At 32.6% G+C, this 22,518-nt stretch overlaps 3 protein-coding genes across 4 annotated transcripts; 1 reads left to right on the forward strand and 2 right to left on the reverse strand.

Moving 5' to 3' along the window:
- Window positions 1-3,920: 3,920 nt before the first annotated feature.
- LOC122584307 (sarcoplasmic reticulum histidine-rich calcium-binding protein) lies at window positions 3,921-6,615 on the reverse strand. 2 transcript variants are annotated; one of them, XM_043756520.1, is made up of 3 exons: window positions 6,530-6,615; window positions 5,423-5,511; window positions 3,921-5,249 (listed from the first exon to the last, which is right to left on the reverse strand). In XM_043756520.1, exon 3 carries the CDS (start codon window positions 5,222-5,224, stop codon window positions 4,040-4,042), a length of 1,185 nt encoding a protein of 394 aa, XP_043612455.1. In that variant the 5' UTR covers window positions 5,225-5,249; window positions 5,423-5,511; window positions 6,530-6,615; the 3' UTR covers window positions 3,921-4,039. The 2 variants fall into 2 exon arrangements, with proteins under 2 accessions (XP_043612455.1, XP_043612449.1); XM_043756514.1 differs by having other exon boundaries at window positions 3,921-5,283.
- Window positions 6,616-9,548: 2,933 nt separating this feature from the next.
- LOC122603127 (lysM domain-containing GPI-anchored protein 1-like) lies at window positions 9,549-13,533 on the reverse strand. The gene is made up of 5 exons (XM_043775750.1): window positions 12,693-13,533; window positions 11,112-11,226; window positions 10,867-11,028; window positions 10,102-10,133; window positions 9,549-10,003 (listed from the first exon to the last, which is right to left on the reverse strand). The coding sequence occupies exons 1-5, from the start codon at window positions 13,375-13,377 to the stop codon at window positions 9,726-9,728; spliced, it is 1,272 nt and encodes a 423-aa protein (XP_043631685.1). The 5' UTR covers window positions 13,378-13,533; the 3' UTR covers window positions 9,549-9,725.
- A 2,777-nt stretch (window positions 13,534-16,310) lies between these two features.
- On the forward strand, window positions 16,311-21,520 carry LOC122592291 (GDSL esterase/lipase 6-like). Its single transcript, XM_043764489.1, has 4 exons — window positions 16,311-16,545; window positions 20,315-20,466; window positions 20,628-21,093; window positions 21,282-21,520. The coding sequence occupies exons 1-4, from the start codon at window positions 16,311-16,313 to the stop codon at window positions 21,518-21,520; spliced, it is 1,092 nt and encodes a 363-aa protein (XP_043620424.1).
- Window positions 21,521-22,518: the final 998 nt, after the last annotated feature.

Below are 22,518 nucleotides of genomic sequence, written 5' to 3' on the forward strand. Positions count from 1 at the left end.
TACCATTGTATTGTATAATATATAATGAATAATTTTGTTTTTAGATATTTACGAAGGAATATGTATTATTATTATTATTATTATGATTGTTAGGGTTTCAGTCAGAGAGAAACGGGTCAAGAGGATATGTGTAATTGTGTACGAATGAAGAGTACCGAGCGGGGGATGCTTCATATAGATTTCGTTAACCGCCTTTTAGTCTAATTTTTATTTTACTCCTCCGGTTTTGTATATGTTTCTCCATCCTCTGCTGCTTTCTTTCGCTTATTCATTTTGATTAATTTAAAACACCATCAGAATAATCTTAATCGTAATTTTAATCTTAATTTTTTCTTTTACATATTGAACATCTATTTTAGAAAATTAAGCATTTTTTCAGTATTTCCATAATACCCCTTACACTCTTACTTAAACATAAAACTCTTATATACTCTTTTTTCCCTATTCTTTCTAATAATTACACGGTCTTATCAACCTTCTATCACCCTCCGCGCCGCCCTATTTCTCCACCGTCTCCCATTTATGTTTCCTTCGCCTTCTAGCCGCCGCAACGCACGGGCACTATGCTCGTTATACTAAAACACGGTTGCTCTAATAACTTATTGACCAATCACAATTATTGATTTTTTAAAGTTGACTTTTGTTTTCAATTGACTTTAATTTATATTTTTTTTTGTTTTCCATAATAGATTTACACTTTTTACCCAATAATTTTAATATAATAAATAAATAAATAATAGCTAATATATATCCAATAGAATAATAGCTAATATTTATCCCATAGAATAATAACTACTCGTATATATCTAACTGAATAATAACTAATATAGATTCAATAATATGTTCTATCATATAAATATAAAATTAATTAATTAAAAATAAATTAACATCTAATATCGATAACACCGTAAGCCCTGTATATTAGACACGAGCCTAAAATCTCAATTGACCAATCACATCTCTCAATTTCTCATAATTAATTAAATCGGCACATGTCTAAATTAATTTACACGATTTTCTATCACCAATTTACAGTTTTAAACTTTTTTCTCAAAATAATATTTTTATTAAAATAAAATAGATAAAATATAAAATTTATGTTTATCACAAATATCTAACTAATTAAATAATAAATTAATTAATAAATAAAAAAGCTAACTTTGTTTACAATTAGTATTCATCGAACTATTATTATCACTTATTAAATTATCAATGACTTTATATAAGAAAAACAAATACACAACAAAATCTATTTCTTTCATCGAATTATTAACAAAACTTTTACAACAACAAATATTGATAGATGAACATGTTATACGCTTTCGTCAATGTCTAAGTGTTATTTATTTTTTAATTTACCGGTTTGTTCTTTCATAATTTTAATTACATTGTTTATATTTGAATTCACTGGAAACAATCCGTGTATTTGACACGGGTCTAAATCTAGTATATACTAAAAGACTATTGAACTAATAATTTATTAACAATTCATATCGCTCAATTTTATTAAATTAGTTCTCGTTTATGTCATCATAATCCTAATATTCATTCAAATATATTATTACAATAGTATTTATATTAATATTTGTAGAACAGGTGTCACTAACTAACACTTTTTTTTTCATCTATAATTTACACTTTTTAGGCCTAAATACTTATTTTATATATTTTTTTATAATATTTAGCCATCAACTTGAGAAAATATTTTTTATTTTCCATCATTTAATTAATTAAATAGCTTATTGACCTAAGTACTTAATTATATTTTTATAATTTTGACTTTTATTGTATAAATAAATATATCACACCACTAATTCTATACCTAAAGATATATATTAGATTTTCAAAAAGCTATTAAAATTTTATAGCAATAAATGTCGGCTACACTCCTTATCCATATGTATAAGTATTAAATTAGAATTAGATAATTCTAACACAATAATTAAAACTCTACCTAAAGATAAAGGGATAAGTATCCTGGAATGTTACAAACTTTGGACGAATGTCTATAGTAGGAAATAACTAAAGTTTTGTGTATTGTATGTAAACAACTTTAAAAAATGTTTATTGTATATAAGAAAACATACGTGGCAACCATATAGAGGTGTCACTTGTCTGATTTTAATTGGTTGAATACATTTTCTTACATACAATAAACATTATTTTTGAGTTGTTTACATACAATACACACAACTTTAGTTATTTCCTATTATAGACATTTGTTCAAAGTTTGTTACATTACAAGATACTTATCCCAAAGATAAATGTTAAGTTATTAGAAAACTATTAAAAGTTTATAGTAATATTTTATAAATAAAATACAAAGCCTTAAATTTAAACCAATATGAATTCCAATAAAAATTCATGTTATCTCTCAAGGTACAATTTTCTCATTTTATATGTATTAACCTTTTGTATTAATAATGTTCACAGTTAATTGTTATCAAAACATTTAGCATTAATAATGTTGTAAGTCTCGTGTGCAGTGTTGAATACGGGTCAAAAATCTAGTACAACACACTATATATATATGTGATAGTTGTTGCTGAAGCCAAGGACGAATAATTTTAGTACAATATAACTTTTTTTCATTGTAAAGATATATTTGTAACTTTGCCTATATAAGAAAAATATTTATAAGAATAAATATACATCGTAAAACTAACATTCTAAATTTTGCCCCCTAGAAACAATTTTTCTGGTCTCGTCTCTAGCTGAAGCCATCACATATGCAACGCTTATTCAAAGAAACCATTTTCTAAAGCAAGTAAAAAGATAGATTTAAGAAATTGTAAACTCAAATCCGGAATTTTCAGTCCATATCAAGCTTTAGACCATAAAGCTTTTTGAATAATCATCCATTTTAGGTGAAGGCATACAACACGACCAAGATGGTCACTCATAAGTCATAATCTGCACGGTACCCTCAAAGCAACACAATGATGTTAACTAATTAAGAGTAATATGTTCATTTTTCTTTTTCTACCTAGGCACTTGAATCTATCGTACTTCGTACGTACGTATATCATTTGCTATCATAACAGACGAATTAGTTTCTATTTTATTGATTGAACTAGGATAAGTTAAGCATCATCCATTACATATGACAAACAGTATATTGTATGTTTTGACTTTTGACCATCAAAAACCAATAAACATTGTATATTCAAGCCTGAGTCTCGAGCTCTGTTATCAACTCGTTTGCAGCACTAACATATACCTTAGAAGATCAGACAATTTGTTTCCATCTTATTGATTCATGTTTTGAGTGCAAAAGAAATGACGCGACTGAAGATCACATGGATGAAAATGAAGCTTAGGTCTCACTGGACGATAATTTTTGGCAAGCAAAAGAAGACATGACTGCACAAAGTGAAGTAAGCACTCATGAAAAAGAGTGAACACATGATGTGCACGGGCTGCAATAGAGACCTACCGTTCATTCTCCATGCTTTCAAAGCTGTGGCGTCCAGAAGGCCATAACCATTGCTATGCAGACTCGTGGGACAGACCCATAGACCCATCACAATTCGACAATTCAAATCATGTTAGATATAAATGGGCAACCTAACAGGTCCTAACACTCGATATTGCCATTCTAGTTTCATGCAAACGCAACAAGCCCCAATGTTCAGGACCGTTCAACACTGAGAAGGTTTCACAAAGGAAAGAATGATTAAAGCTAATGTCCAACATAGATACACACAATGTTGTTAATGACTATCTGTTAATGGAATGTTTCAGATAAGAGAACAAGTATCATGCAACACACCAGTTTGCCAACTATTTAACAAAGATAATACCTATTGCAAGTTGCAACGCCAACCAAAGAACAAGTGGAAAACAATGATAAAGTTTTTACGGCAGTTGGTTTAAAAAAAAAAGCAAAAGATTTAATTTAACTTAAAAGAGACAAATCATGCACAACAACCCAGAGAATACGATTAAATAGACAGAATAGCTTTCAAATGTTGCAAGTTACAAAGTACAATGGAAGTTTTTGAGTTAAAAGAAAATCACTGAATCAATGCCTTCAAACCTAAATGATTGAACCCTTCTCAACTCCATCACCATCAGCGGTCACATTCCCCACCACAGGAACATGATGCCATCCATTCAGCCTAGGTTCTTCTCCGTGCTCATCAGCCCTGATATATGATCCATCCAAGTTAACATTATCATGGTCCCCTGGAGCACCATCAGGATGCCACCCATTATGCTCGTGTCCATCCTTGTGCTCGCCACTCCGGTCATATGATTTATCCCAGCCATTTCCATCAAATTCCCCTGTATCAGGACGTAATTGTTTCAGCACAGGTCCCTCCCTGTTTTTGTGAATTAGGTCATGAGCCAATCCATTCAACACAGGTCCATCTTCATGGTTGCGACGGTGATCATTGTGATGATCGTCTTTTATATTTCCAACTTGTCTATCTAAATCATGATTATAGTCAGATACCCTCCTTACTGATTGGTCTTTCCTGTCCGAATCAGATTTCAACTCATGGCTACGGGATCGGCGATGATGCTTATGACGGTGCTTAATGTGATGTCTTTTAACACCCTCTGAATCACTTGAATCAATATGTCTATGATGTTTATGATGATGGCGATGGTGCCTTGAATGTCTTCGTTTCCTTGTTCCACCATCACTTTCCTCACTAGATGAATCTGAATGCTTTGTGTGTCTCCTACGCTTTTCTAGCAATTGATCCTCATCACTGGAAGAACCCGAGTGATCAGAACCCGAGCTCGAGTGATGATGCTTATGCTTCTTATGACCACATTTTCTCTTGCGATCCTCCGATTCACTTTCATAACTGTCACTATCATCACCTAAACTTGAATATTTCCTCTTTGGTTTGCGTCTTCTCCTACGTTCTTCCAATTCACTTTCGTATGAGCTGTCACTGTCATCACCTGAACTCGAAGATCTCTTCTTTGGTTTGCGTTTCGATCTCTTCTCTTTCTTTTCCTTGTCATGCTTCCTATGCTTCTTGTGACTCTTCCTTCTTGACTTTTTAACCTCCTGGCTGCTTTCACTTCCGCTGTCACTATCAGATGCCGAGACAGATCTTCTCTTATGCTTCGTAGTCTTTGACTTCCTTTCATTGGCTTCGATGGCAGCTTCAAGTTTCTGCTGCCATTTCAAAGGTGCTTCCTTTTTGGCCAAAACACGCTTCTTTTTTTCCTCAACCAACTGGATAAACGTCTTGCAGTCCATTCAGATGTAAAAAGCAAGCTAATATCTGCATTATGGTATGATGATGACCGGAAGTGCATCTCAAAGAGAGAACGATACAATGTTAGTTACTTGATCATAATAATCCAATCTTGAAATACTTGACGAAAACAATAAAAACCAAAAGAAGCCTAAAAGTTTCTTTAGACTGAAATGCAAAAATTAGTTTGGGACTCTTACCTTATTTAGAAAGCCAACCAGCGAAAGTTTGAGATTGCTTTAAGAACCCAAAATCCCGAACTTGCGAATATCCAAAATTACCAAAGAATCTGAAAAAAGTTAAAAACATTTCATTAATAGGGAAAACGGGAGAGCAAATAAATTAAGAGGCCCTAGACCAAAAAAAACAATGTCAAAGAAAATAAGGAATTCAAAAATCAAGGAAAACACACCCATTTTGTCCTAGCACAAATTTTCTGGATTCAAATAAGTATTTTTTAGCCGAAAGAACGAGTTTATTGGCTTTTTGAGAATCCAATATAGCAATAAGCCAAGAAAAAGTTGTACTAATCAAACACCCTCTGTCCACCTAAGTCTCAAATTAAGCTCTACAAGATTGAAACTATGGCTACTTCAATTCACAGCAAAAAATTACAAGGTCCTAAGAAACGCAACCGGGATGAAAGTTCGTATCTTTTTTAATTAGTAAAACAAACACAGTACTAAATAGCTCAAACCCTACTTTATACATATATACAGATAAAAAAAACCACATCAACCTGCATAAGAATTCCACAAAAACAAACAAAAACCCTTATATCTTTTATCAAAAAATCAAAATCCATAAATTTAATCCTTTTGCATGACATGTTTTTATAAAACAAAAACTTTTTTCTTGAAACAGAAATAGTCCTTGAATCAAAACCCTATATACTTAAAATAGTCAAAATACAAACAGATTTTATTAGCAATTTACAAATATTAAATTCCCTAAATGTAATTAATTCATTAACTAACAATAAAAGTTCAATTCTTTGGGTTTTTTTCATGAAACAGACTTATTTCTATAATCAAACCCTAGATCCCAAAAAGCAATTAACTTTTTTTGGTCAACTGCTATTAAACATTCAAATAAATCCCTAAATTAATGAAATCGATAATTTCCTAATATCAATCAACAAACCCTAGATTATTAAAAAGCAATTAACTTTCTTAGGTCAAATGTTGTAAAAATTAAAATAAACCCCTAAAAATAATAAATCAACAATTTCCCCAAATCAATTAACAAACCCTAGATCGTTATTGATAATAACTATTAAATAAAATAAAGGAAAAAGATGAGAATACCTTTGAATCTTGAAGAAGAAGAAGAAAATCGATAATGGGAGCGATTAGCGATGAGTAAGTTGGTTATTTTATAAGCTAAAAAAAACTCGGTATCTGGAAGGTTCGTGTCAGGGGCGGTTTTGCTTTATCCTTGTTTATTAGAGTATTTCAACGTAACCCGTGTTGACTTTGGATCCGTTTTCCCAATTTCGGGTCGGGCCTAAAATTTTTAATCAATCAGCTCGTTTTGCATTTTAGAATTTAGACTCATAAAGAGATTTAAAAACATATGTGATGATATTAATAAACACCAATATAATTATTTTCTATATTTATTTTAACTTTTTTGTTTTATTAGGCTACATTTTCTTATTTATTTTTTACTGTGAGTAATTAATTAGTAGTTAACAGTTAGCATTCGAGACACCACAGTAACATCCAATTGGGCAGTATACGGTGCTCGAACCACGCATTCCTGATATAAAACCCAAGACTCTCGAAACCCCCCTAATAATCCACTCCTACAAATGTAGAAAGTGAGATTTGAATCTTGGTGGATTTCTCTAAGATCAAAAACCTTAACGATGGGCCACCAACGACTAACCATTGGCTTATTAGGCTACATGTGTTTACAAACTTTTTTAATGAAAAAATTATTTGTAGTTTTGACATTTTTATTTCTTTTTACTTATTATTTATATACACCATGGATGTCTCTCTCACTCTCTCTCTTTTTTTTTAACAGCAAGATAATTTTATTAATAAGGAACTTCGGCAAGGTGCCGAAATAAGCAAGTATTACATCAAGTAACTAGGACTACTAGGCCATAATGACCACGGCAACTTGACTTTATACAACGAGATGATACCTATGAAAACGACAAAGAAACAATCGAGTTAAAAACGTCTTCATTTGTTGTCTCTTTCCCGAATACCACATTATTTTGATTTTTCCATAAATACCACCACCAAATGGATGTCTCTTTTAAGTCTTTAACATCCTCTTACACCACCAAATCACAATACTTGGAGTCATAAAATTTGAAAGTACAAAAAAAGGGTATACGGTTGCTAACAAGGTTTAATTTTTTTTTTAACTTTGTGTAATGATAATAGGTGAAAAACTGTCAAACAAAATGTGCCCCAAGCTAAGATATCACAAATGTCACCTTGTCCTGACCCTTCGCACACTATAACCGAATTTCTTTTAATACAAAGCAAAAATTAAAAAAGAAAAAGTTAAAGGTGAAAATATAAAAACAAAAGTAAGTTTAACGATCAAAATAGAATATTTGGATTGTATTAAAAACTATTAAAACTACCTTATGCCTCCTAAATTGAAAGTTTTCGGTTCAATACTAAGCTTGAAGGTAGTTTAAATATTTGGATTGTAAGAAAGTAAGAATTTGTTTAACAAAAATTATCTAAAGAAATAATTAAAAGTAGTTTAAAAGCTACAAATAAATAATTAGTACAACGACAACAATAATGGTATCCAATCTGACATAAGCATGGCATGAGGGAGAAAAGATGTAGATAGTTTTTTTCTAACAAGGGTAGAGAGATTGCTTCCACAAAGAATTTCCGGCCAGAAAAGAAAGTAACAATGAAATGAGTATAGTAAATGGTCAGACCTGTAAGTAGAGTATCATCTAATACATTAAAGACAATAAGATGGCAGATTGTCACCCTATTGATTTTTCAGGTAACAATAAAAAATTAGATTTATAATTTTTATGTTTCTATTCACATTTAAAAGTGAATACAAACAAAGACTAAGAATAAAATAAAATTTTTAAAGCTTGAAAAGCTGAAATGAAGATAAAATGTGCGTGTCATTTCTTGTTCTACAGTATAAATATGCATTTTTGGTTGTTTGGATTTTATTTCAATGATCCGTATTATGCGAATTTAATGCATGACTATCTAATACAAGTATGTTAAAGTACGTCATGATGTGAAAGCTTTCACATGCTGGAATGCTGGATGTCACACCGTCTCCGGTATGTTGGTAGCTACTTGCTTTGTGTAGGTGTAGTAAATATTAGTACGAATGCAACAAGTAGAAATGGTTTCGATGTAACGTTGATACATCAAGTTTTTGGTGTGGTCAATCTAGTCTTATTGTCAAAGGAAAGTGGGATATTACTCGACTTCTATGAAGTTTTTTAAATCCACACTTTAAATATGTGTAATGTACATAAACACTTTAAAGCTCTTGTTATTCATTAATGCATTTAATCATTTGAATGAAATATGATTGAATTTTCGTTGAGCAACTCCTTGATGCATAAAACTAATTTGGCTGGCGCCTTTTAATCAAGCTATTCCAATTTCCTGTTTGCCAGTAAAACATTTTTTTTGCCTTTCTACAATCTACAAAGGTACACCGTACACAACTCCTAGTGGCCATTGCATATACACCACCCTCTACCATGATAGAGAAAAGATTAGCTTAAAGTTTGTAAAGATGACTATATCCAATCCAATATCATATCATATCATATAACCTAAATATATATAAAACTTTGATATCAAATTTTGAATTGAAAAGCTATTAATATCAAATTTTGATTCTATAGATATGCATCTTTTAAATAGTTTTAAAAAATATTTCTTTAAATTACTGGTTTGGTAGAGTGGTAGACGCACATTTTGTGCATCTTACAGGTCTTGGCTATATACTTTTGCACAAGTTTTTAGACCAACATGAGTGATCAACTGATCATGGTCTCATGGTATGAGCCGTTCAAAAAATAAATGAAAAATAATGGTCTCATCTCTCATGGTATGTCCATGAAATCATTGAGAATATGGGGTCCACTAAGAATAAAACATTTGTAGCTGAGGATCTGCAAACAGGAAACCTCAACGGCTCAACCTCATTACAAAATAACCAGTATAGTCCAAAAGAGACAGATAGATTGATAAACACATATCAAATGGACAAGACAGCTACAAAGCATCTCTACTTTTAAAATACATTAAGCCTAAAACATCAAGATTTAAAACTTTAAAATCTAATTTAAAGACACCAATGGGAAGTCACCAAGATTCATTTCATTCGAATGTTAAGTTCCAAAAAGTGACTACAGACATCCTAATCTCATACAATATTCCAAACCTAATACAAAATAGCCGACCCCGTGTGAATAGGTCCTTTTTTTGGGCATAATCAAGGTTGAATGTACAACAAACATGTTTGTACCTTCAAATACTACAAGAATGGATGTGCCACCTTGACAAACAAAGCTAGAGCTATGGCTAGTGAGAAACTGGACAACGGGGTCACCAAGGTGCACGCAGCCGAGAAACTTAAACTAGGACCACTTGCAGGAGGGAGTACTATGCTTGAGCCAGTTGATGGAATTGTTGAGCCTGGAAGACCGCCCATTGGTGCACCACCGAGTTGGAAAGGCGAAGGGGCTGGAGCATACCCCATGTTTGGGCTAACCATGGTTGGTGGTGGCATTAGTGGTGGAACCTGTTGTGGCCCTGCAAGACGTTTAACAACCAAATACACATCAGATTCAGAGTTCCTGTAGCATAATCTAACATCTTCAAATCACTTGTAAATTTTATGATCAATTTACCTGGGCACCGTGGTTGGAGAGAATTTGACAACCTGCAAAATAAAGTTTTAGAGAGAAGAGACAAAAATCTTTCAAAGATCAAATTCACACTTTGAACAATCCTATGTTCTCTTATGAAAATCTTCTTTCTAAAGATCATCAAAACAGGCTTAACTCAATAAAGTTTTAGAGAGAAGAGACCCTTCAGAATGACCTTTGAGACCAAGCAAATGGACTAATCTATGATTTCAACTTGTGTGACAGATTCTTAAGGGACATTAAGGAGATTATAACTAATCATATATACAAAGTAACTATTGTGTGGCATACCAAAATAGAAAGTGACACAAATTAATGTGGATTTTGACTTTAAATCACGGTAAGCATATTTTAGAGGTGTCCATGCCAATCTATATACTTATAAATGGGTTGAATTGGGTTGTGTATTCTCTCAATCTGGTCAAATAAACCATTTTAGCTAAAACGGGTCAAATGGGTTGAAAGATGCCCGGTGATTATTTCTAAGGCATACAATCTCCAAAATTGTTGTTTCCAAAGAATTAGATCATTATTGTATTAATTTGGTTTTATAATTACTAATAATGCACTAATCATTTATTTGAATTTTTCTGAAAATGGACAATAAAGTGCTTGAAGGACCATCCCAACCAGCCCATCCCTTTTTGCCAATTACCCGACACGGATAACCCACCCATCTTGCCACCTCAATATGCATCTCTAATTTCTATACTGGAAACAGAAGGGAGTGTAAATTTAGAAGAATACGCAGTGATTATTGTTCCGTTGACAAAGCCACCATAACCACAAGATGTGACGTTGCAGCCAGCACTAGTCTGCTGAGCTGTAACATTTCCGAGCATAAGGTTGCTACCTTTGCATTGCATACTCGAACAAGAAACTGATAATGAAGCTGGTTGGCAATACAACCTGCACCAAATAAGATGGAGATTAATATAAATGTTTTACAATTCCCTTTGAAAGGCATGGACACTAAGTATACGTGTTGTAACCTGCCCCCTGCTGTGCAACTACATTCAACACAATGATCCGCAGTGACAGCATAGGCTCCATTGGGTACGGATAATGCATAGTCTGATGCATAACGTGGGAAGTTTGAAGCACAAGCTGAAAATAAGCAGAAAAACAAAATCAAGTATAAGGTTTCAAAGGGTCTATGCTACAAAGAAAGCAGTAGTGGCTACCCTAATTCCCTTACCATTACCACAAACAACGAAAGTGGAAACTACTATTTTCTAACACTATTACATTTTCATTCTCTATAATTCCCTTGTACCAAGAAGCCCCTAAGTTCCAAGAAAGCATCAATTTTGGTAAGTTTGTTATTAGTTGCCGTGTTCCATTTTGGCAAGTTCTTAAACAACAGCGGCCAATTTCTCATGTAACAATTTAAATTTAATTACATTAACAAAACCGTGATCAACAAGTTTGAGCAACCCATGATGCACAAACACTATTAGTCTATTACACATACTTTGAAAAAAATTCTTCAAAAACTTCAACATCTCATAATATACTACAAGTCTAGATGAGTACTCTAAAACCGGAACAAAATTTCAAAGAAAAACATTCCTAATCTCAAAATGAAATGTATAATACTAAAAAGTTGGAAGCTTTAAACCCACAATCATGAAAGTACCAATCTAAAGTTAGAAATCTCCTTGAAACCTTTAAACTAAAGGAGACGAAAAAGGAGCTTTCTCTATTCAATAGTCAAGAATCCTTCATCATTTGTATTCCCACTTCCACAGGAAAAACAAAGCTAGCATCAATTTTAAATGAAACCACACACAAACTACACTTTCTTCTTCACCGAATACCCGCCTCATATAGCAGAATTAAATCCAATTAGGCATATACATAACCAAAAACCATCTTTTAACCGTTTTCCTAACACGTATTTACATTAGATCTTATTCCTACAATATACCATATTTTACAGTAAGTTAAGCATGAAATTGTCTACCATATATAACAGAAACGGATTAATTATCAAGACTTCAAAGATCATGGTAACCACATGTCCAAACACCCTCCTTGAAGTCCTTAACTACCACCATACTCCAAAATCCAGTCACTCACAATTATTAGCAAGACCTCAGGAATTACTTTATTCTCATGTGCATCGTACAAACCGCATAAACATCCCTTAACGAACCATTAAATTTCCAAAAAATACAAAAAAAAACAACATTTTAAGTCGGCAGGTCTCGTAAAAAACGGACAAAACTTAACAAGCACACTGTCTATTTTTGGGCATTTCTTCCCCACTACATTTAAAAACCAAATAAATTAGTAAAAAAATGCCTACATTTTCTCACCAATAAACACAAAAAGACAATTTTTTTCCTAAAAAAATTCCAACCAAATGCAAAAACTTTTCTCACCAAGAAATCCAAAAAACATTTTCATATCTAAATATTTCTAACATTATCTAAACATCAAGACCTGGTCAAAGAAATAGCTCGGAAATAGCCACAGTATCGTTAAACTTGACATCAGACAAACTTTCTTTCTTATAAAAAAAAATCCAAAAATAATACAGTAATAAAAAAAGGAACAAAAGTGAGTACCTGATAAAGGAATAGCAAGAATATCACCCTCTTCAATAGCAGCATTCCCCAAAGCATTCACACCCATCAGATCCGTCACCGTTGTTTTATATCTCGCCGCAATCCCCGCCAACGTGTCCACATTCTTAACAACGTAGGACAAATAAACCGCCGGCACATTATTGTCCGTACCATTAAAACAAGTACAAGGCAACGGCACAACCAAATTCTTCCCAACATCAATCACACTTCCAACATCCTCATCCACATCATTCGCTTCCTTAATCTGGTCAGCCGACACAAGCCCACCAAAAACGGAATCAGCAATGTTGGACAGAGTATCAGACGGTCGGGTCTTGTAATGTGTAGATACAGATTTACGTATACCGTCAGTGCAAGAACAAGTGATGGGTATTTGTAAAAAGAGCTGAGATGGTAAGATGTGTGAAACGACGTCGTTTGATGATTGAGTGAAGTCGATTGAGTTTGATGATAAAAGGGCGTATGGGTCGATTTGGAATAAGGATGCGAGTTCGGAGACTTTGAGGTCAGTGTAGAGGGTGTAGCCGAGAAGTGAGGTGCATGAGTCGTTGGTTGAACATGGCTCGATGGTGGACTTGGGTGTGGTGAGGGGTGTGGTTAGGGTTAGGATGAAGATGGTGGTGGTGAGTAGGTGGTGGTGGATTATGGTGGTGGGTTTTTTCATTTTTTGGAGTGATTTTTTGTTAGGGTTTTTTGGGAAGGTGTGTGAAAGGGAAGAAGATGTTTTGCAGAGTGGAGTGAGGAAAGTATTGTTTTTTTGGAATTGTGTGGAAAGAATTCAAATTGTGTCTATAGGTTTGACACTTTGACTAGATGGGACTATGGGAGGATGGTTTTGAATTTTTCTTTTTGAGTTACTCGTATTTATGGAGGATGGTTTGAATAAAAATGTTTTTAATGATCCAAAACAATGTTTTAAAAACTGGTACTTTAATTATACCGGCATGAAAAAAAATTTCAGTATTACCGGTATTATCGATAATACCGGCCGGTACGACTATTTTTAATTTATTATATTTTTTTGTGTAAAAATCTTACAAAACTTGTTACAATTTAACAAACATAGTCAAAATGCAATTATAATTTACTCAAAAATAATACCAAATATGTATTTCATAACAAAATATAGGTTTTAAAGTTCACAAATAACAAAAAATAACATTAAAGTATCATAAAAATAATTTTTAAAAAAAATCAAAATTTATTTTTTGAAAATACCGGAAATACCGGTATGGTAATACCGGAAAAATACCAGACTTAAAATACCGGCGTGGTCTCCGGTACCGGTAATACCGGTATTTAAAATATTGATCCTAAATTCCTAATCATTTTAAAAGGCGTATGGTATTCCGATCAGACTTTTAGTACTTAAACCATACTAATTGCAGCGATTGTAATTAAACCATACTAATTGCAACGATTACTGACAGGGGGTCCCCTATTTTTTGACAAATTTGCATTACATACAGGGGGCCCACACTATTTGCAGCGACTATCACTGCAAATAGTAGGTGTGGTCGAGATACCAAAAAAGCTTGGTTGGGATACGGTGGGCGTTTTAAAAACCATGATTATTTAGACATCAATAGTTATCCAATTAAACTAGGGATGAGCCAAAAATCCCAAGTCCCGAGTCTCGTTCCGGTACCGGGAAGTGGTACCGAGTCCCAAGTGGGATCGGGACCAGTATTGGAATTTGATGGTTTTCGGGATTGGGACCGGGATGAGACCGGAAAAATCACGCGAACTACGGGATTTCCCGGTACCGTCCCGATCCCGCCTTATTTGGGACCGGGACCGGTACCACATTTTTGGGATTTTCGGGACCGGTACCGTCGGTCCCGGGACTGGTACGAGACGGGACCGGTCCCACGCCCATCCCTAAAATAAACCATTTGCAAAGTAGAAATACCTCAATCTATTCAACTTACAATGACTTATGAAATTTACATATGTTATAATGCTAGATGAAGAATGAAAAGATGGGTAAGGTATTAAAAAGATGTCCTTCTGTTATAAGAAAAGGATTACTTGTGCAGTGTGTTGGTTGGCATATTTTTAGGTACCCTAGTCAAAGAAAAATAAAAGGTGTGTATACGGTCGTTGGTCGTAACAATCTTTGACCAACCATGGAGTACGTTGTCCCTGGACATATACTAGAATTCATATCAAAAATCGAAATGATTATTTGAATATTCATGTTTATGGCCACATTTTAGAGTAAGTTACAATGATATCTATCGTTTTATGCCCATACCAAAATAAGTTTTTTTTCTGGGGTGTATAAAGTTTAAAAACATTCTTTTCAAGTTCTAAAATATTTCATGGCAATGTTAAGTTTGAAACCAAAAATGTGCATTTCGGTTTATCAGCCAATGATCATTTAAACCTTTTAACTAAAGATGACAATAATATCATGAACCTTATTTGATCAAGTAACTTTTTATTTAAATAAAACCTGAAGTTGAAACGAAAATCTCTATATAAAAATTTCTTAATCATTATTTGGCATCTAGTTAAGATCAATTTTAACTGTTAATAGGGTTGGTGACCTATTAGTAAGTCTTTGACCTTAGAGGAATCCATCTGGGTTCGAATCTCACTTCCAACATTTATGGGGGTGGATTAATAGAGAATTTTTGAGAGTCTTTTATTTCATCCCAAGTAGGGTGTAAACGAGCCGAACCGAGCTCGATCGAACCTTATTGTTTATGCTCGAGCTCGGCTCGCGATATGTTAAAAAAGCTCGAGCTCGGTTCGTTTGACAAAAAAAAAAAACTCTACAAAATCGAGCTCGGTAAATTAACTATAAGCTCGATTATCAAAAGTTCGTGAAAAAAGCTCGTTAGTCTATATATGAAAGCTCGTTTAGGCTCGCGAGCTTATTCGAGTTATATATTCGAACTTCGAGCTCGGTTAGTAAACGAGTCAATAGTTAAGCTCGAATTCGACTCGAGCTCATTTAGGCTCGACTCGAAACGAGCTTTTTCCGAATCGAATTCGAATAATTCGCAAGTAAGATTGACTCATTTACACCTCTAATCCCAAGTATAGGTGTAATTTAGAAGTAGGAGTACATTATAATGTATTCCAAAAAAAATATATATATTTTTAACCGGTTATTTTTCATTAATAAAATTTGTAATAGTTTTTAAAAAAGAATATACCACCAAAAGCACATGTATTACTTTTTATAACTTGTAATTATATATGGCTCACGTAAGGTAATATATTGAGGTAAATTGTATTCGTACATGGTAATTGGTATTACGTTAATGTCGTCTTTTTAAAAAAAACATATATCACTAGACATGTACTTTTTAACAAGTCACATTTTATTTATCATGTTTCATGTCCTAGTGAAATTGTCGTAACTGTTACTTCTTTAAATTTTATGTAGTAACAATAATGGAAAGGATAACGATGACAAGCAGCTAATGGTGTGCTTTTCTCATGTATTTCGTTACCCGCATTTTTTTTCTTTTTGTTTCCTTTATTTAACTTAATTATTTTTGTTACGGCTTCTTCAACTATTTTTAGCTAGCTTCAAATTGTATAATTTGTACAAAAATTTGAACCAAATTTGTGACTAGCTTGATGGGGAGATTGCCACATTTGATCCTTTTCCTCGGTATATATCTTGCAGTTTTAGCATTGGTCGATGCGAATGTTAAATCTGTTTTTGTGTTTGGAGACTCCCAATTTGATCCAGGGAACAATAAATATATCAAGGATTGCGGTGTTCAGGCTAACTTTACACCTTATGGCTCGAGTTTCTTTCACACTCCAACAGGACGATTCACAAATGGTCGAACAGTTGTTGATTTCATTGGTGAGTCCCCCTACTCTAGCTATGTTCACACTTAAACAACCCCAAAGTTACATTTATACTATACTAAAAATTTATAGGAATGTAAAAGTAAATTATGCGCGGAATCTACAAGTTCGTATAACACATAATAAACTTTTACCATATTTCATTTTTAACCTCTTAAACTTTCTATTTTTTAACATTTGTCCCACATTAAAGTTTTCGTTTTTATTTTCTTGACACTAAATTTTTGGGTTCTCATGTTTTCATCAAATAAGTTTCACCTGGTCACGATTTTACTTTTAAACATTTGGTATGACTATTTTCATTCGTCTTTTTATATACATAACGTTTTTTAATTTGTCCCACATCAAGTTTTCGTTTTTATTTTATTGACACTGAAACCTGGTCACGATTTTGCTTATAAACATTTGGTCACGATTTTGTCGTGTAGAAAGTGCACCCCGTGGCAACGCACGGATATGATAACTCGTTAGTATATATTTTTCCTATAAACATCATCTTTCTTTGTAGATGAGATCCACAAGCATATGATGTGCCTTTCATATGAAAATTTATCATGTCATATATAGAATTTTAAAAGTTCAAATAAATATTATACTATTAAAAGTTGTATAAACTAAATATAAACTTTAATAATCGTGTTCCAAATAATCGTGTTCCAAATAATCGTGTTCCAAATTTTCCTTTAGAATTATAGCGGAGGCCGGAGGAGATGCTTCATCTTTAGATACCAACAAAGTACGAGAACTTTTTATGAAGAACAACGTTAATAAAGCCCAACCTGATAAAGATAAGGCCCAACCTAATATCATTAAGCCCTACCATAAATAACGTATTTATTTCTTTTTAAGTATATATATCTTACCGGGTTATTTAAGAACTAATAAAAAAAAAAATAATTCAAGAACCATTTTGGATCACATATTTTTTTTTTTAATTAAATAATAAAATTCATCCAAATCATTCGAAATGTTTTATCTCACAAACCGTAAATCGTTAGACGAAACAAAAAGTATGGGTAGTCTTAAAATTCCGTCCTCTTTTATTAGAGATCCAATTCGATATACTTTTGACGCCTTTTTAATTTTTGTTTTTTCCCCCTTGCACTTGTGTACCTACACTTGTGTAGGATCATTGTTTTCACATATAAATTAGTAAATGAACATATGTACACAACAATGAAGGTTAAAGGCGAAGCCCGTTAATCCATGGTGGAGCCATGGTGGCCAAAGGCGGATCCCGTCAGTCCATGGCGGAGCCATAGCGGCTAAGGGCGGAGCCCGTTAGGTAGATCACCCATCACCGGTCACCACATATGACCTATCACACTATGACCTATCACCCTCAATGACCTATCACCCCCACCAGCTTTGGTTTATGAATATCCTTAAGGGTGAAGCCCGCTCCGAATCTTAATTTTTGTTCAACCTACACATGTGTAAGTTATGTGTAAGTACCAAAAAGAAAACGAAAATTAAAAAGTCGTCAAAAGTATATCGAATTGGATTTCTAATGAAAGATGACGAAATTTTAAGACTACCCATGTTTTTTGTTTCGTCTAACGATTTACGATTTGTGAGATAAAACATTTTGAATTATTTAGATGAATTTTCATATTTAATTGAAAAGAGAGAAAAAAAAATATATATTTGTGGTCCAAAATTGTTTGAGTTTTTTTTTGTTTTTTTTTTTATGAGTTCTTAAAATAACTCACCCTATCTTATAATTCTTTTTGTGCAGTTGTGCCCGATATATGCAAAACATTCTTAAAACACTTTCTAAGCCGACTATATGATTGATTGTCTATAACAAACTTTTCACATGTCCCACGTACTTATATAACTAAGTATTATTTGTTGTTAAATATTGTACTTTTCATGTTATAGTATCATATGTATTGTGTGATTTTTTTTATTTGGGTATAACATATCAAACAATAGCCAAATTATTATTTGATGAGATTTTATTATTATATAATCATTAAATTTAATAGCTTTGATTTATTAATCATCGTATCTAAAATATAGAAGAACGTGTGAAATGTGACAAAATTTAAGTTATGAATGTGACGTGATACAACATGTTATCTGATTCTGATCTCTAAACTATGCCATAAATATCTCCAAATTACTATCACAGATTCAAATTCAAAAGGTAAATATAAGAGACTTTTTGTTATTTCTATATTTGGATTATAAGCTACTCGTATATCTATACGCAGACTCTTATATAAAGCAATTTTTTTTTTATCGGTCTTTCAACTTTCCAATCTTTAAAATATCAAAAAAGGCCATATTAATATACACTAGCTAATTAAACCCGGGTTTTTTTAAGTATCGGTTCTGACCCAGACATATTCCGTTCAGATCAATATTAGAAGAAAAAAGTTGAAAAGTTTAAAAAATTTTTAAAAAAACCCGTAAAAAGTTTAATGTTAATGTTGATGACTATTCATTTATCATTGTATACATGTTTTAAAAATTATTTATATAAGGATAGAAAAATGGATGAAAGTTTAAGATAGCTAAAGGAAGTAAACATGTTTAAGGTAAAAAAAAAAAGCAATAAGAAAATAAAAATACAAAGATTATGATGTCATATCTATTTAAATATTATGTTAGCAAAATATGAGGGTTTGCCATGTCATTTTTTTTCTAAAAATAGTTTCTGAAAACAATTTTGTTTTATTAATATAAGAGATAACTATTTTACATTAATAATATACACTATTCGCCTCCGCCACCACCATTACCCGTGGCTGCCACCATCACGCCGTCGACGCTACATCGCCTGGGCATTCGTCTAATAAAACAAATGAATAGTGTCTTAGATCTTTCGGTTTTCAACATTTTAAATTTATATTATTTTTTATATTTATTCTACTTATCCAATCCTGCAATGGTGACTTAGACATAGGTCAAGGTGGACGACCGACCGAGGTCCGATTTTTTAATTTCTTTTACGTATATTATATAAAAAATATATATGTTTCTAACTAAGGCTATTACAAATCTTAACAATTATCTAAAAATTATAAAAAGATACTTAACTTAAAAAAAGCCCACTTACATATTTTTCATGGTTAAAAAATAATAATATTATAGCTCTTAAAAAAAAACCGAAACCTGCAGCCGTGCTATGTGCTAAAGCCTTATAATCTGCAATCAATTATCATTGTCACAATTCACAAAAGTTTAAATGGTAACAAGCAGCACAATCATATCTTTGGAATTCAAACTATCAAACTTAAGATATTATTCAGTATTATGATCGGACTTATTTTTAGATTTAATGTCATAAATGTTTGATATTATTCAGTATTTTGCTAAGATTAAAAAATAAAAGAAATAAAAAAATAATAATACTTATCGTGATTTTTATATATTAGTTTATATAATTATAATTATTACACCTATCATCCGAGCCTTCTTTTTCCTCTTCGGCTGAAGTCCATAAATCCTCAGATACGGCACTGCAATCCTGTATTGGAAATTTCATCAATATATACCAAACGTACGTTATATATATATATATATATATATATGTATGTATGTATGTATTTACAAGTCATCGGTATCACCTCTTGTGAGGTTATAAACATTTTAAGAAAAAGAAGTCATCTATCGTCACACGTTGTGATCGTATGATATTTAATATGATTAAAAGGGTAAAAATTTATAAAAGAATAAAATAATCAAATAAGACATAAAAGGTATGAAAAGAATATTGTTATGTTAAACTAATTTGTAGGTCGGAAACTTTTTAGCACAATACATGGGTATCAAGTTCCAAAAACCATTTCAAGAGGTACACCAACGATTACAAAAAAGAAGCCGGAAAGGTATTCTCATTCCCGCTAACGGAATCAACTTTGCTAGTGCCGGAAGTGGACTGTTGCCAACTACAAATGATTACGAGGTATGATGACTAACCCATGTATTTTACAACTTCAACTTGAATGGTTAGAGAGGTTAAATATAGCAAAATAAGTAAGACAAAAAATTTCAAACTATAAGTTACTTGTAACTTTTTTATATCTTCTCATTATGTTTGTTTCATGTATGTCCAACAATGAGAAGAAAGTGACAACAATCCAAGTCCAGCTACAACAATTCCAAGGCCTAATTAAGCACAATCATTTGCACAAGAAGCAAATCGCGAAATCCATATATTTAGTGGCATCGGGTTCAAATGATATTTTTAGTTATTACTTTTTACCACAAACAACCAACTTAACCAAGCAAGAATATGTACATGCCATGTTACAAGAAACATCAAACTTCGTTGACAAAATTTACAAGCTTGGGGCTCGTCGTATCGCTATTTTTCCAATAGGTCCTATGGGGTGTATTCCCGGCAGAGTCCTCATAAATAAAGCACCTATTAACCGATGCTCTGGAATAGTTAACAACATGTGTAAATATTACAATGTTGGCTTGAAACGTTTGATAAGCAGTATACCAAGAAAGTACCCCGGTGCAATTGGCGTTTGTGGAGAAGTGTATAACAATGTACAAAAGTTGCGTGCTAACCCAAAACTTTACGGTACTAATTCCTTCATATATTGTCTTATTTGTATACCAAAAATTCAATAACGACAAGTAGACGTGGAATATGTATTGCTTTGGGTTAATCAACAAACATATCGTCCATTTTCAAACAAAGAAACACTAAATTTACATCAAAGATTGACTAGGTTAATTTATATGTTCCTGCTCTTTGAAATTGACTAGGTTTTTCCAATGTAAGTGAAGCATGCTGTGGGGGTGGACCTCTAAATGGAATGTTGCAATGTGGTTCACCAAATTACAAGTTGTGCAAGAACCCTAATGAGTACTTTTACTGGGATTTTTTTCATCCCTCTGAACGTACTTATCGACTATTTGCCAAGATGTTATGGGCTGGAGGCAAAAAAGAAATATGGCCCATTAATCTAAAGACTTTGGCTCATATTACCTTACCATTCTCTTGAGCCCATTGTATCTATATATTTATTTATTTATGAGCCTCATGTATTAATCCAAATAACAAGACACAGTCCTTCTACAAGAATAAATTGTTATTGTGATATGTCGTTTGCTTTTGTAGCAAAAAGTTTTTGAAGTAAGATAATAATGCTTCAGTAGTTCATTTGAAATTTATACCTTTGAGACTAATTTTTGGGTGTAACCGGAAGGACCAAATTAAATTGCATCTTCAAGTTGTTCCTTATGTGTTAAGTCAAGTTGAATTAGAAATCCCTTCTCTTTTTGCTCAATGTTCATCCTTCCCCGTTCTTAGGTTGGCTCTCCCTATTAACAAAACATTCACACAAAATTAAAGTTTTAAAAAATATTAAACATTTTCACAGTTTGTCACACTGAATTTCTTCAAACTTTCTCTTGTGTGAAGAAATTTGGTCTCACAAATTACTTCCACACTTTTAAGTGTGAACGATTATATACTTTTACACACTTGAAAATGTAAACTTTTAATAAATGTGTGTTCTTTTCGCACATTTATAAGTGTGAAGAATTTAACAATTTTTTCACACATTTTAGAAATGCGAAAAATTGAATGTCAATAAATGATATATTTGTTGTAGTGTTAAGATTTAGACTTACCACCATTTAAGAACCACTAGATTGGTATTTCAATGGTAAAAAAAATCTTTCCATGAGGGTTTGCAGGTTCAAGTATTAAAAGACAACTTTTTTTTTTTGATATGTTGTTGTGCTTTTGGTCACACCATTTGACGATTTTCCTCATACTAGTTATTGGGTGAGAGACTATCTAATGTGGGTCCGGTTAAGACAAAATAGTCTATATCTTCTATTGTGATATTCGATTTTTTTTTTTATGTGGAGGCCCCAACCAAATTAAACCAAAGCCCCTTACTTCTTCAATATTTAGCCCCTTCACAAAAAGAAAGCTCCATACGTACAGGCGGTACAACAGATATTTTCCCTTTTCACCTTTCCCTCCAAACTC

This window comes from Erigeron canadensis, chromosome 1, assembly GCF_010389155.1.
Source record: "Erigeron canadensis isolate Cc75 chromosome 1, C_canadensis_v1, whole genome shotgun sequence".
NCBI classification, from domain to species: Eukaryota; Viridiplantae; Streptophyta; class Magnoliopsida; order Asterales; family Asteraceae; genus Erigeron; species Erigeron canadensis.

Coding starts and splice junctions, on each gene's coding strand:
- LOC122584307 (XM_043756520.1), bottom strand. CDS start 5,224: ATGGACTGCAAGACGTTTATCCAGTTGGTTGAGGAAAAAAAGAAGCGT.
- LOC122603127 (XM_043775750.1), bottom strand. CDS start 13,377: ATGAAAAAACCCACCACCATAATCCACCACCACCTACTCACCACCACC. Junction 11,029..11,111: donor AGTTGCACAGCAGGGGGCAG/GTTACAACACGT, acceptor TATTTGGTGCAG/GTTGTATTGCCAACCAGCTT. Junction 10,134..10,866: donor AACGGAACAATAATCACTGC/GTATTCTTCTAA, acceptor TTTATTTTGCAG/GTTGTCAAATTCTCTCCAAC.
- LOC122592291 (XM_043764489.1), top strand. CDS start 16,311: ATGGGGAGATTGCCACATTTGATCCTTTTCCTCGGTATATATCTTGCA. Junction 16,546..20,314: donor AACAGTTGTTGATTTCATTG/GTGAGTCCCCCT, acceptor GAAACTTTTTAG/CACAATACATGGGTATCAAG. Junction 20,467..20,627: donor CAACTACAAATGATTACGAG/GTATGATGACTA, acceptor AACAATGAGAAG/AAAGTGACAACAATCCAAGT.